A 16,082-nucleotide genomic window follows, 5' to 3' on the forward strand; every position below is an offset into this window, starting at 1 on the left:
CTCTTATTTGTTTTAACATAGGCATAGATTTATGTAACCTCCACCACAAACGAATTACAGAACAATTCTGTTACCTCAGAAAGTTCCCTCATGCAGCATCTTTGCAGGCAAACCCTCCCCACCCCCATCTACATCACCCACTGCGCTGCTTTCCATCCCTATGGTTTAGCTTTTCCAGGGTGCCTTATAAATGGAATCATTCAGTACATATGCAGCCTTTGGGGATTGGCTTTTTACACTGGGCATAATGGTTTGACATCTATCCATGTTGTAGCATGTATCAATGGTCCATTCCTCTATCTTGCTAAGCTTTTTTTGTTGTTGTTGTTTGTTTTTTGTTTTTTTTTGAGACGGAGTTTCACTGTGTCGCCCAGGCTGGAGTGCAATGGCACAATCTCAGCTCACTGCAACCTCTGCCTCCTGGGTTCAAGCGATTCTTCTGCCTCACCCTCCCGAGTAGCTGAGACTAGACACGTGCCACCATGCCCAGCTAATTTTTGTATTTTTAGTAGAGATGGGGTTTCACCATATTGTCCAGGCTGGTCTCGAACTCCTGACCTCGTGATCTGCCCACCTCGGCCTCCCAGAGTGCTGGGATTACAGGCATGAGCCATCACGCCCAGCACCTGCTGAGCATATTCTGTCATATACGCCTATTCTCTAGTTTATCCATTCACCTGTTGAAGGGCATTTGAGTTGCTTCCAGATTTTTAGTATTACAAATAAAGCTCTGTGAACATTCACAAAGTAGGGGTGTGTGTGTGGGTGTGTGTGTAAAATAAATGTTCTTTTCTCTAGAGTGGCTTTGCTGGGTCATATGGCAAGTGTATGTTCAAGTTTATGACAAATTGCCAAAGTGTTTTCTACATTGGCTGTACCATTTTTCTGTGCCCAACTCCCAGCAATGTGTGAGAGTTCCAGTTATTCCATATTGTCCAGTACTTGAAGTGTGTGTGTGTGTGTGTGTTTGTTGTCACTCAAATACTAGTATCTCATTTTCTCTTAATTTGCATTGTCTTAGGGGCTAATAATGTTGAACCATCTTTTCTTGTGCTTATTTTCCACTTATCTGTCTTCACTGGTAAAGTTTGTATTCAGATTTCTAGCCCACTTTAAATAGGATTTTTTTTTATTGTTAAGTTTCAGAGTTCTTTGCATGTTCTGTATACAATTCTTATATATGTGAGTTACAAATAATTTCTCTCTCTTTCTGAGCTGTCTTTTCCATCTTTTAACAGTGTCTTTCACAGTACAAAAGCTTTTAGTTTTAAAGAATTCTAATGTATCATGTTTTTTCTGTTGTGAATCATGATTTTGATGTCTTAACAATCCATTGTCTAAACCAAGGTCGCAGATATTTTCTTCTGTTTCCTGTAAATATTTTATAACTTTTTTATGGAAGTGTATGATCTATTATAAATTAATTTTTGTAAATGATGTACAAATGGGCCAGCGTTCATAGTTTTGCCTATTTATGTGTTCTGTCGCAATTTGGTAGACTATCCTTCCTCCATTGAATTGCCTTTGTACCTTTTTCAGAGATCCCTGATTATATCTGTCTAGGTCTGTTTTGTATATTCCTTATTCTGTTCCACTGATCTGGGTTTCTTTCTTTTTCCCAAGACCATATTCTCTTGATTGATTACTTAATTTTATACTAAATCTTAAAATTGGATCATGTGAGTCCTACTTTTCTTTCTAGAAAACTTATTTCATTTGTATTGTCATATCAATTTTAGAACCAATTTGTCTATAACTATAATCTTGTTAAGATTTTGATTGGGATTGCATTTAATCTGTGATCAGTTTGGGGAGAATTGATAACTTTGACATGTACAAATACCACGGACATGCTTTTTCTCTCTATTTAGATCTGCTTTTATTTATTTCATATGCATTTTGTACCTTTCTGCCTACAAATTCTGTACTTTTTAATGGGTTAACACCTAAGTGTTTTTAAAGAAACTGCCAGTGGTATATTTTATTTCAGTATTCATGTGTTCATTATTAGTAAGTACAATTTATTTTTATGTGTTTATCTCATATCATGCAATCTTGCAGAAACCATTTATTAGTTTTTGTAGGTTCCTTGGCATTTTCTACATAGACTATTTTATCATCTGCAAATAGAGACATTTTTATTTGTCCCTCTCATATCTACATGCTCTTTATCTTTTCTTGTCTTATTACACTAAGTTAAACTTTCAGGACCATGATGAATGAGTGGTAAGAGCAAATGCACTTGGCTTGATTCCTGTTTTGGAGGAAAGCATGTAGTCTTTCAAAAGTATAGATTTTTTCATAGATGTTATTTATCGAGTTGAGGAAGTTTCCCTCTACCCCTGGTTTTCTGAGACTTTTTTTTTTTTTTGCCAGGAATGGATTTTGAATCTTGTCAAATGCTTTTTCTACATCAATTGCTATGATCATGTGGTTTTTCTTCCTTAATCTTTTAATACAGTGAGTGGATTACACTGATTGATATTTGAATGTTGAACCAACTTTCTGTCCTTGGAATAAACCCCACTTGTTTTGTTATTCATAATGGTGAATTAGTCATAATGGTGAAAACTTATTTTTATACATGGCTGAATTCTATTTGCATTGACTGATAGATTGATTGACGGATTGACAGGGCCTTGCTCTGCTCTCCAGGCTGGAGTACAAAGGAGTGATCATGGCTCACATGGAACCTTGACCTCCTGGTCTCCAGCGATCCTCCCACCTCAGCCACCCTAGTAGCTAGGACTGCAGGCATGTAGTGCCACGCCTGGCTAATTTTTTCTCTCTCTCCTTTTGTTTTTGTAAAGTTGAGGTTTTATTATGTTATGCTGGCTGGTCTCAAACTCCTATCCTCAAGTGATCCTCCACCTTGGTCTCCCGAAATGTTGGGATTACAGACGGGAGTCACCATGCCCAGCCTATTTACTTTTATTTTGTTAAGGACTTTTACAGCCATATTCATGGAGTGATATTGGTCTATAATTAGTTTTTGTCATGTTTTGATATCAAAGTAATATTAGATTCATAAAATGTATTAAGAAGCGTTCTTTCATTTTCTGGAAGAGATTGTTTAGAATAGGTGATATTTCTTTTTAAAACATTTGGTAGAATTATCTAGTGAAACCTTCTGTGCCTAAAGATTTTTGCAGGGAAGTTTTTAAAGTACAAATTCAAATTTTTATAGCCATAGAGAATATTCAAATGATCTATTTCATATTATGTATATTGCGGTCATTTTGTTTTTGTTTTTTTTAGGAATTAGTCCATTTCATCGAAGTTGTCGAATTTGTGTGTGTAGGTTTTTTCAAAGGCATCCTTTTGATTTCTACAGGGTATGTAGTGATATTCCCTGCTTCATTCCTATTGTTGATAATGTTCTTTTCAATCTTGCTAGAGATTTTTAAAACTTTATTGATCTTTTCAAAGAACCAGCTCTTTAATCGAGTTTCTTTAGTTTTTTTTTGTTGTTGTTCTTGTTAAAGTCATTATTTTCTTCCCTTATGCTTATAATTTCCTTCCTTCTGCTTGCTTTGGACTTCATTTGGTCTTTTTTCTAGGTTGTTGGAGTAGGATCTTTTATTGACTTGGGACTGTTCTTCTTTTCTAATGTATAGATTTAATGGTATAATTTTTTTTCCAGCACAACTTTGGTTGTGCCCAACATTTTTATATGTTATGTTTTTATTTCATTCAGTTTAATTTTTAAACATCTTCCTTGAGACCCTCCATGGATTATTTAAAAGTTGTTTAGTTTCCACGTGTTTGAAAATTTTCTTCTTATCCTGCTGTTACTGATTTCTCATTTGACTCCATTGTGGCCACAGAACAAACTGCATGTGACTTGCATTCTTTCAAATTAGTTGAGGTTTGTTTTGTAGTTCCAGATGTTGTCTATCTTAGTATATGTTCCGTGAAACTGGAAAAGAACATGTATTTTGCTCATGTTGGGTGGAGTGTCCTGTAGGTATCAATTAGATCTTATTGGTTAATGGAGGTGTTGTATTTTTTGTATATTGTTGCTGATTTTTTAAATTTAGTTCTATTAATTGTTGAGAGAGAAGGTGTTGAAGTTTCCAACTATAGTTGTGTATTTGTCTATTTCTCCTTTTCATTCTATCAGTTTTTTGCTTCATATATTTTATAACTCTGTTTTTTGGTGGATATACATTTGGGATTGTTGTGTCTTAGGGCTTGACCTTTTTATCATTATTTCATGCTCCTCTTTATCTCTGGTAATTTTCTTTGTTCTGAAATTGTCTTTATCTGACATTAATGTAGATACTTCTGCCTTTTTGGATTAAAGCTTCCATTATGTCTTTTCCAATTTTTTATTTTCATGCTGCTGGTATAATTTATTTGAAATTAGATTCTTGTAGACACCATATTTTAAAATCCATTCTTCTAGTTCTTATCTTTTAATTGGTATATTTAGGCTGTTCACATTTAATGTAATTATAGACATGTTAAACATAAATCTGCCATTTTTATTTTTTTGTTTTCTGTTCTTTCTGTTTTTCATTTCTTGCTTTTATTTTTCTTGTATTTGTATGAGTTAATTTATCATTTTTGAGAATTTCATTGATGTATTTCTTGTGTTTGTCTTGTTCCATTTCGTGCTCTAACAGAATGCCACAGTCTGAGTAATTTATAATAAACTGAAATTTTATTTTCTCAGAGTTCTGGAGGCTGGGAAGTCCAACAACAAGGGGCTAGCATCTGGTGAAGGCCTTCTTCAAACATTATAACATGGCAGAAGGGAACACATGGATGAGAGAGCAAGAGGGGACCAACCTTGTCCTTTTATAAGAAACCCACTTCTGTGATAATGAACCCACTCCCACAATAACAGCATTAATCTGAACACTTCCCATTAGATCCCACTTCTCAGCACCACTGCATTGGGAATCCAGTTTCCAACACAGGAACTTCAGGAGACACATTCAACTTATAGCATTCTGCCTCTGACCCCCAAAATTCATGTCCTTCTACCATGAAAAACACATTTGCTCCATCCCAATAGCCCCAGAATCTTAACTGGTTCCAAAACCACCTCAAAAGTCCAGAATCTCATCTAGATCAGATATTGGTGAGATTCAAGGCACAATTCATCCTGAGGCAAACTTCTTTTAGCTGTGAGCTTGTGAAATCAAAACAAGTTATCTACTTTAAAAAACCGTGGAGGGAAAGGCATGGGATAAATGTTCCTATCTCAAAAGGCAGAAATAGGCAAGAAGAAAGGGATAATTGGTTCCAAGTCCAGTACCCAATAGGGAAAATGTTAAATCTTAAAGCTGGAGAATGTTTTTTTACCCCATGTATACCTTTTGAGCACATGGGTGGAGGTTTTGACCTCAAAGCCTTGAGCAGTCCTGTTTTCACGTTTTTGCTGGGCTCAACCTGTGCGAGCTCTTCCAGACTGGGGCTATGTTCTGGTAGCTCTACAGTTCTGGGGTTTGGGGGCAGCCCTGTCCCCATGTCTCCACTAGTGGGTACACTTTGCAGTGGTTTTGACCCCACAGTTCTGCTGGGCATCACCCTAATAGGGTCTCTCGGTAGTGGTTCCACTCTTGTGACATGTCTCTTGTGACTTGTCTCTGCCTGGATCCCTAGGCTGTCTGATACATCCTTTGAAATCTAGGTGGATGTAACATTGTGCCCGGGCTCCAAAAATTTATACCTCCACAGCTTATGAACTCTGTGCACCAGCAGAGTTAGCACTATATGGATACCACCAAGCTTACCACTTATGCTCTCTCGAGAGCAGCAGCCCAGACTGCACTTGGGGTTACTTGAATCACAGCTGGTATAACCAAGGAGCACTGCACGGGAATGCAGGGAGCAGAGTACCTGGGCAGTGAACCCGTGGAAGGCATCTTGAGCTAGTCTAATGAAACCATTCTGCCCTCCTAGAGCTCTGGGCCTGTAATGGGAGGAACAGCCTCAAAGATCTCTGAAATATCTTGCAGGTCATTCTGTCATTGCCTTGATGAATAGCACCTGGCTTCCTTCTATCCACGCTAAGCCCTTTCTCATAGGGGACACTTGGGACGTTTTTGTGTTCCAAATGGTTACGTTCTGCTTCTCTTTTAATCATAAATTCCACCTTTAAATATTTTCTCTCCTCTTGCATCTTACTGTATGCAGTTAAAGGAAGCCATGCAGATTCTTCAATATTTTGCTTAGAAATTTCTTCCACCAGATATCCTAGTTCATCACTCTTAAGTTCCGTCTTCATTAAAACCCTTGGGGATGGACATAGTTCAGTCAAGTTCTGTATAACTTTGTAAAAAGGATGGCCTTTACTTCAGTTTCTAATAAGATATTTTTCATTCTCATATAGACCTCATCAGAGTGGTCTTTACTGTCCATATTTTTACCCACATTGTGGTCATTAATATCTAAGTAATCTCTAAGAAGTTTTACCCTTCATACAGCTCTTCTCTTCTGAGCCCTCACCAGAATCACCCTTAACTCTTTGTTCACAGCAATGCAGGCTTTTTCTAACCCGCTTTTCCAGACTCTTCTAGTCTGTGTCCACTATCTAGTTCCAAAGCTTTTTCCACATTTTCAGGTATTTGTTATAGTGGTACCTCACTCTCTGGTACCAATTTTCTTTGTGCTGCCTTAAGCGAATACCATGGTCTCTAATTTGTAATAAAACAGAAATTTATTGGCCACAGTTCTGGAGGCTGGGAAGTTTGAGATGGAAGAGCTAGCGTCTGGCAAGGTCCTTCTTGCTACATTATAACATGATTGAAGTCATCACATGGGCAGGAGAGAGCAAGAGGGAGCTCACCTTGTCCTTTTGTAAGAAACCCACCCTCATGATAATGAACACACTACCACAATGACAGTATTAATTCATTGAGGGTTGTGTCCCTGTGACCCGTATACCTCCCGTTAGGCTCCACCTTTCAGCACCGCTGCTTTAGAGATCAAGGTTTCATCATAGGAACTTTGTGGAACACATCCAAACCATAGCAGTATTGTTGAGGTGGCTGTAGATGTTACATACAATATACATAACTTACCATAGTCTACTACTGTCATCATTTTACCAGTTTGAGTGATAGCTTCCCCAGTTCTGGTATTTAGAGTTTCCTTCTTTTATCATGTTTGGGTTTTTTTTTTTTTTTTTTTTTTTTTTTGAGAGGGAGTCTCACTCTTGTCACCTAGGCTGGAGTGCAGTGGCATGATCTTGGCTCACTGCAACCTCTGCCTCCCAGGTTCAAGCAATTCTCCTGCCTCAGCCTCCCAAGTAGCTGGGATTACAGGCGCACACCACCACACCTGGCTAATTTTTTGTACTTTTAGCAGAGATGGGGTTTCACCATGTTGGCCAGGCTAGTCTCGAACTTCTGACTGCAGGTGATCCACCTGCCTCGGCCTCCCAAAGTGCTGGGATTATAGGTGTGAGCCACCGCGCCCAGACTTTGGGTTGATTTTGGATAACTTTCTTTAGCAATAGGAAGCCTGCCGATGATAAATTCTGTTAACTTTTGTATATCTGAGATTGTCTTGATTTCCCCTTCATTCCTGAAGCATATTTTCATTAGCTAAAGGGTTCTAGGCTGACAGTTTCTTTCTTTCAACCCTGGAAAAATGATGTGCCACTTTCTTTCAGTCTCCATTTTTCTTGAGAAATCTGCTGTCATTCTAATTGCTTTTCCTCCATTGTTAAGGTATCATTTCTTGCACCTTGGTTTCAAGATTTGTCTTTAGTTCTTAGAAGTTTGACCATGATGTGTCTTGGTGAGGATTTCTTTATGTTTATCCTCTTTGGGGTTTGTTCAGCTTTTCAAATATGTAGGTTTGTGTCTTTTGCCACATTTGGGGCATTTTTAGCCTTATTTCTTTTGAGTATTTTTTAGCCTATCTTTTTTTAACTTTTTTATCATGGCCAACTTAGTCTAATATAGCTACCATTTTTTCCCCTCTTCTTTTGGGACTCTGATGACATAAAATATTTGATCTTTTGTTATAGGCCCACAGGTCCCTGGGGCTTTTTTTGTTTGTTGATTTGTTTGGTCTATTTTTGCCGTGTTGTTCAGATTGGAAAATGTCTATTATGCTTCCTCCAGTTCACTGATTCTTTCATCTACCCCCTTCATTCTGCTGTTGAACCCATCAACTTTTTTTTTAATTAGATGGTTATATTTTTCAGATCTAAAATTTTTCTTTTTTATATCTTCTATTTTCTTTCTGAGACTTCCTATTTCTTTCATGCATGTTTATTACTACACATTGAAGCTTTTTTTTTTTTTTTTTTTTTTTTGGAGACAGAGTCTCCCTCTGTAGCCCAGGCTGGAGTGCAGTGGCGCCATCTCGGCTCACTGCAGGCTCCGCCTCCTGGGTTCACGCCATTCTCCTGCCTCAGCCTCCTGAGTAGCTGGGACTACAGGCACCCACCACCACACCCGGCTAATTTTTTATATTTTTAGTAGAGATGGAGTTTCACTGTGGTCTCGATCTCCTGACCTCGTGATCCGCCCACCTCAGCCTCCTAAAGTGCTGGGATTACAAGCGTGAGCCACCGCGCCCGGCCACATTGAAGCATTTTAATGATGAATACTTTAATTGGAATCTATTGTCTTTTTTTCTTTCAGTTTGAGTTTTTTTTTTTTTTTTCTCTTCTTGGTGTGATGAGTAATTGAAGTCTGGATATTATGGCTATTATATTATGCGACTCTGGATCTGATTTAAACTTTGTCTTGGAGCTGGCTTCCTCTGATGCTGCTCTAGCAGGGGGAGCAGGAGTCCTGCTTTGTTTCTGATGAGTTGGGGTAGAAGTCCAGGTTCTCCACTTGGCTGGCCTTCACTGACCCTTCAAAGATGGAGGTGCTCCTTGTTAATACTGGGTAGGTGTGGGAGTTCTGGTTCTCTACTGGGCCTCCACTGATACCTCAGTGGCTGGTGGCGGGGTGGTTATGAGTGTCTGATTGTTGCTCCCTACTTGGCTTTCACTAATACTGCAGAAGGGAGTGGCCTCATTACTGCTGGGCATTGGCAAGAGTCCTGTCTGTCCACTAGGACTCCTGTGACATCACCCCAATGGGAAGGCGAAGAGAAGCTTCATTATCACCACATGGGCGTGGGTGTCCAGGTGACCATGTGATTTCCACTGCTCCTGCAGCAGAGGAAGATGGACTTTGTCAGTTGCCTAGTAGTGATAGATGCTCCCACTCCCTAGGGATGGATGCTGTCTTTATGTGTCTCAGTGTTCTCTGATGCTCCCACACTGATGAGGGGCACGGGCTTGGGTGCTTGTTACAGCCTGGCAGGGGTAGAAGTCAGGGCTCCCTACTCGGCTTTTGTTGGCGTGGGTGGAATACGACACAATTCTTTTATGTGGTGTTGGCTGCAGTGAGCAGTTTTCTAAAAAGTGTCTGTCTTGCTCAGCTGTTCCTTTCTTGGTCCTTTGTCTACAGAGACCAGGCTTTTGTTGGGGTTTGTTTTGTCTGAGCCTGTTGGTGTTTTAGGTGTTGCTGTTGCTAGTTTCTTAAGCTCCAAGGCTGAGACATGTGAAGGACAACAGTTTTACCATGTTATTCTGAAGGTTCCCAGCCAGTATGCCTTCCTTCTCCTTTTCGGGGTCTTGTGTTTCTACACTATCGTAGGTTTTTCGTTGTGTGAGTGGGAAGAATTGCTACAATACATTCACTCCTTCTTCGTGGAAGCAGAAGTCCTACTGCTTATTTTTTAATATGTCATTTGTTCTTTGATATTTTATACATGCATTGCAGTCTTTGATCATTGCAATAGTCGAAATTCTTTAGACTTCTCATATGTCGTTCCTTCTTTCTCTGTACTCTTAAATCTTGATGATTTGTTTTCATGTAAATTTGCTGTGTTTGCGTGTGAGAGAGAGAGTGTGTGTGTGCATGTTGTTAGAGAAAGTGAGAGTGAGAGAGAGAGAGAGAGAGAGAGAGAGAGAGCATTGAATTAGAATGCTCTGTTCCTGAGAGAATTAGCACTCTCCTCTAACATGAGGCAGGCGGTGCTAACGGGTTAGTTGGGTCCAATTCCTCCAATATCCAGGTTGTCTCAATGTAGAAGTTTCAGGTTCAAGCCCTCCATTTTCTTGTGGACCTAACACTTGGTTGCCAGACCATGGTGGTGGCATTTGCATTAGTTGCCAGGATTCAACACTGTCTCTGTGTTTGTTGTTAATTGATCCTTTCTCAGATTTCTGCTACATTAGCTTACTTATTTGGGGGAGGCCAAGGGTTATGGCTGGAGAAACCTTAATTCTGATGCTTAAAATATGTATGTGTCTGGGAACAAAGGCATACATTTGTTGTCATGAATCCAGGTTCCAATCTATAGCGGGAAAGTCTTCAGGGCATCTGATTTGCTGTGTTTGCTGATATGTTGGGTTTTTAAGTTTCCTAGTAAATTCTAGTTTTATCTGTGCTCTTCTTAAATGTTTCTGCTACTCATGTCTCTGTTTTTCTGGTACCGCCTTAATTGAAGAGATTGGGGAGTAATTATGAGGCTCTGTTGTTAGTTTTCTTACTGATATATTTCTCAATGTTCTTTTTAGGGCTGAAAAGACGGAAGTTTTGAGTGAAGACCTTCTTCAGGTAAGGCGGCCATTGACACCGGCTCACAGATACCAGAGATATACGGGAAGCTGAGGCAGGAGAATTGCTTGAACCCAGGAGGTAGAGGTTGCAGCTAGCCAGGATCGCGCCACTACACTCCAGCCTGGCGACAGAGCGAGACTCCATCTCATTAAAAAAACAAAACAACAAAAAAAAAAAACCCAAAAAACTAAGCCATCCCCAATGCAGTTCAAACTGCTCTAGCTGCTCCTTACAAACTGTTGGGAGAAAAGTTTTTTTATCTTTTAGGACTGTACTTTGCATGATGAATACTGGTTTGGGTTAAGCTCTTTCAGGAGAGGTTTAAAGTCATTTCACCACGGTTAGCCCAAGGGTCCTGGAGTCTGTGATCCCTGCCCCTCCAGTTCTCCAGCTTTAAAAGTGATCTCTCATTGTGGTTTTGATTTGCATTTCTCTGATGGCCAGTGATGATGAGCATTTTTTCATGTGTCTGTTGGCCGCATAAATGTCTTCTTTTGAGACGTGTCTGTTCCTATCCTTTGCCCACTTTTTGATGGGGTTGTTTGATTTTTTCTTGTAAGTTTGTTTAAGTTCTTTGTTAGAATGGCAATCATTAAAAAGTCAAAGAAACAACAGGTGCTGGAGAGGATGTGGAGAAATAGGAACACTTTTACACTGTTGGTGGGACTGTAAACCAGTTCAACCATTGTGGAAAACAGTGTGGCGATTCCTCAAGGATCTAGAACTAGAAATACCATTTGACCCAGCCATCCCATTACTGGGTATATACCCAAAGGATTATAAATCATGCAGCTATAAAGACACATAGATGTATGTTAATTTAAAAAAGTAAAAGGAACTCGGCAAACTTAACCTCCGCCTGTTTACCAAAAACATCACCTCTAGCATTGCTAGTATTAGAGGCACTGCCTGCCCAGTGACACATGTTCAACGGCTGCGGTACCCTGACTGTGCAAAGGTAGCTTAATCACTTGTTCTTTAAATAGGGACTTGCATGAATGGCATCACGAGGGTTTAACTGTCTCTTACTTTCAACCAGTGAAATTGACCTGCCCATGAAGAGGCAGACATGAAATAATAAGACGAGAAGACCCTATGGAGCTTTAATTTACATACATCTATGTGTCTTTATAACATGTATGTTTATTATGGCACTATTCACAATAGCAAAGACTTGGAACCAACCCAAATGTCCGTCAATGATAGACTGGATTAAGAAAATGTAGCACATATACACCATGGAATACTATGCAGCCATAAAAAAGGATGAGTTCATGTCCTTTGTAGGGACGTGGATGAAGCTGGAAACCATCATTCTGAGCAACCTATCGCAAGAACAGAACCAAACACCGCATGTTCTCACTCATAGGTGGGAATTGAACAATGAGAACACTTGGACACAGGATGGGGAACATCACACACCAGGCCTGTCATGGGGTGGGGGGTGGGGGGAGGGATAGCTTTAGGAGATATACCTAGTGTAAATGACGAGTTAATGGGTGCAGCACACCAACATGGCACATGTATACATAGGTAACAAACCTGCGCATTGTGCACATGTACCCTAGAACTTAAAGTATAATAATAATAAAAAAAAGAAAACTGCCTCTCCGGGAGTGCTTATCTTCATGGAAACATGAGTTGTGATTGTCCCCACCCACAATCCCTCCTCCCCTGACCTTGCGCTCTCTCAGTGGCACCACCCGCTCTTCTCTCTGCAGGTGGAGAAGCGTCTGGAGCTGGTGAAACAGGTGTCCCACAGCACGCACAAGAAGCTCACCGCATGTCTGCAGGGCCAGCAAGGGGCAGAGGCTGACAAGCGCTCCGTAAGTGCCCTCCCAGCCCCGGGGAGCTGAAATCTTGCCTACTGAGGACAACGGTCCTACTCCTGTGACCCCCCTGGATGTAGCTGTTTATGTAGCTGCTTACGTGCCTGAGAATTGACTCAGCAGCTCTAGCTGCCTGTTTTCTGTTTTCTGTGGATTGACAACCCTCCCTACTGTTCTCGCTCTTTAGCCCAGCCTGAAGCATCCCCTGCCCTCCCCAGGCAAGGTGAGGTCCTCTCCCTGTCCTCCCCAGATTGGAGCAATTGGGAAGACGGGCGTGCATGAGATCTCACCTCTAGGGAAGTTTTATCCTTGATGGATATCTGAACCCCGATTCAGCTCATTCATAGATTGCATTTGCCTCAATAGCATCTTAAGATCTCTTGGAAAAAAAGTATATTGTGGTTTTAGAGGTTACAAGTGACCTATAAAGGCCCTTGAAAATTGTGTTCGCTATAATGAGACACAATAAAAAGAGCCTGCTAAGTAAAGCTTCTCTAATGCCTTTGTCTATAAGCCACATTAGAAATAGCAGGCATTGTATAATGCGATTCCGTTTCAACAGTCCTGGGCATGAGCAGCCTCTGTAGGTTTACCTTCCTCTTGACCCCATGCCTCTCAGCCCCACCAAAGATTAAAAGATATTCTTAGACATTCACTTGGCTTTATTACAAGGGATATGCAATCTAGGCTTTCTTCCTTCTTCCTTGAGTTTATAATCTACACGATTGGTATCTTTTAGACTTTTTTCTTTTTTTTTGACTTGCGGTTATTGCTGACTTCCACATCCCCTTGGTCCCCCGATACCCTCGGCTTATGTTAGCCTCATTTCTGTTGGACTGTCATGTAATGTGCCACAATACTTCTTCCCAGCAACTGCTGCAGTGCAAAAACCTGCTCTGCTTGCCCTACCAGTCATTTCTTTCTTTTTTCCAAGCCCTGGTTTCTTCTTTCTTAATATTCCCAGCAGGAATCATTTGTGTGTGTATAAATAAAACCTTCACAGCTCTGAAAAATATCTATAGAAATAATTCTGTACGTATCAGGAATTCAGCAAGGGGAACTGTCTGAAGGGAGAGTTTGCAAAACGACTTTGGGCATGAAACCCTTTTATCAAACCCATATCTAATGGGGGACTCCAGGAACGGTTCCGGATGGGGATGCTGGAGCCAAGCCTGCCTTTCATCTGTGTCCTTTTTTTGTTGTTGTTCCAAGAGGCACCATTTTTAAAATAACTGGTCCAAAGTACAGTATGTTTTGGTATCGAGAGTATCATCTGAATGTTACCACCAGAGGCTTGAATTTGGCCTTTGGTGTTGGTAAGCGGATTAGTACTAACATTATTTTTCTGGGATCAGATGAATTTACCTGGATTGGTGACGTTTTCACTGAATTGAGAATCCCCAGTAAGGGGACATTTGGGTCCCTGAGTGATCTGATGTATAGTTCGTGGATAGAACATTTGAGGTATGCCAAAGGCAGATCAGGAGATGATTGCCAAGGAGAGAGAGTTATTCATGCTTCCCAAGAGAAGGGGACAGGCCACATCACCCAGAGGGCCACAGGGGAAGCTCCAGGGTTGGTCAGGAGGTAAAAGAGAGGACCGTGGGCCAGAGCCTTTGTTGTGGTGTCTGCAGCAGATATAGGATTGATTAGTTTGAATTATTAAGGACTATTTCTAGTTGTCTGGGACCTGACCTCCCAGTCGGGTAATTAGGGCAGATGGACAGTGGCCTGGAGTATGAGAGCCCCTTAGAGGAGGTTGTTGAAATGTGAACTCTAGATTAAGCTTGCATTTAAAAAGCATTCTGTGGGTGAGTTGTTTACTATTTCTAGGAATTGCCTAGTCTGGGAGGGGCAGTCCCTTCAGGATCAGCAAGGGTCCAAGATGTTGTCAAAGCATCTGAATACAGAAAATAAAAAAAATGGTTAATAACTATACTGCTTCCTAGAGACTTGAGAAAAAGGCACATAATTGCCTCACTTAACAAAATGTCTGATGTAGCCAGTTCCAAGGTTTATTTAGCAGCTTTGGGTCAGCATCTATGTGACGCTTGGGCCTCCATTTACAACTGTAATGTGGCTGCTGCAGCTCCATGCATCACATCTTCACATAACCACATCACAGGCAGGAAGTGGGAGGGCGCTAAGACCATGAATTAATTTCATGTATGTTTCTCTAGCGGCAAGGGAGGCTGAGAAGGTGAATATGTATCCAAGATAAATGGGTTTGCTGTGACTGGCCATGATTCACCAACTAGGACATACTCTATCTGGCTTCTCTTACTAGAGAAGACACACAGTGGTTATTATCAGGCTCTGAAGGCTGCAGTCACGTGCATGCAGTGATAAACGTGTAAACTGGGAGAAGTCTGCAGGGGAAGTAGGTGCCCAAGCACTTACAGGTCAGTGATTTCACTCTATGGATTTTTTTTTTCTTAAAGACAGAGTCTTGCTCTGTCGCCCAGACTGGAGTGCAGTGGCGCAATCTTGGCTCACTGCAACCTCCACCTCCCAGGTTCAAGTGATTTTCCTGCCTCACCCTACCGAGTAGCTGGGAACTACAGGTGCGTGCCACCATGCCCATCTAATTTTTGTATTTTTGGTAGAGACAAGGTTTCACCATGTTGGCCAGGATGGTCTTGATCTCTTGACCTCGTGATCTGCCCGCCTAGCCCTCCCAAAGTGCTGGGATTATAGATGTGAGCCACTGTGCCCAGCCTCACTGCATGGATTTTAAGTGCTTGATTTTGTCAATGATTTCTTATGCTGATCCATCTTTCCTTGTCATCATATGACTGAATAAATGGTCTGAAAGTCAAAGAGCCATTTAAAATATGAAACAATCAAAGAACTGTGGGAAAAAATTTCCAAACTCATTTTTTTTTCAGTTTTTCTCTAAACACATGAAGAGATGTGATAGGAAACATGACATTTATAAATCACCTCAAATAGTGAGATGCATATCCAGTTCTTTGTCATGATTAAGTAGAGAGAGATGTCAAGATCGGAGCAATTGGTGAGAAGGAAAAGAAATAAAATGAAAAGGATCAGGTAAAGGGAAGGTGGGGTGGGAGGGAGGGAGTGAATGAACAGACGCTGTCTTGGGAGTTAAATGTTGTGAGAGGGTCCAGAGATGGACAATCACAGGGAGAGTGTGGGTCTTGGAATCTCAGGTTCAGAAGAGACTTTATGGGGATCCATGCAATATTCTGCTTTTTATTTGAGCACATGTAAGTTGCTACTTGAGCACATGTAAGTTGCTTTTTGTTATTTCTCTTTTAACAAGCTCAGTAGCTCTTTAGTTGTGTGTTCCAACTCCTAAACTTTTGTCATACCACTTTTAAAAGTTTTACCCTGAAAGCTGTGGCTGCCAGCCAGATGTGGATAGGCATACAAATGGGATTTTGTTGACGTTATCTCAGTGAACAGAGAGAACATTATTGTCTTGTGGGTACTGAGTACAACTGGATTCCTTATGTGGGATGAAGAATAGAAAGCATATGAATTACCTTTCCATGTTGCCATCTTTTTTTATTTTTATTTTTATTTTTTTTTTGAGATGGAGCCTTGCTCTGTCGCCCAGGCTGGAGTGCAGTAGCGCCATCTCGGCTCACTGCAATCTCTGCCTCCTGAGTTCAAGCGATTCTCCTGCCTCAGCCTCCCG

The 16,082-nt window shown here is 40.8% G+C and overlaps 1 protein-coding gene across 5 annotated transcripts in view; it reads left to right on the top strand.

Moving 5' to 3' along the window:
- The window catches only part of LOC105473538 (Rho GTPase activating protein 44), a 203,353-nt gene that overhangs the window by 95,197 nt on the left and 92,074 nt on the right, over nt 1-16,082 (top strand). For all 5 annotated transcript variants that reach the window (XM_071082365.1, XM_071082363.1, XM_071082366.1 and 2 more), the window contains exons 2-3: nt 10,547-10,586; nt 12,311-12,415. In XM_071082365.1, coding sequence (XP_070938466.1) covers nt 10,547-10,586; nt 12,311-12,415 — 145 coding nt within the window. The remainder of the gene's footprint in view (nt 1-10,546; nt 10,587-12,310; nt 12,416-16,082) is intronic.

Source organism: Macaca nemestrina, chromosome 17 (assembly GCF_043159975.1).
Source record: "Macaca nemestrina isolate mMacNem1 chromosome 17, mMacNem.hap1, whole genome shotgun sequence".
NCBI classification, from domain to species: Eukaryota; Metazoa; Chordata; class Mammalia; order Primates; family Cercopithecidae; genus Macaca; species Macaca nemestrina.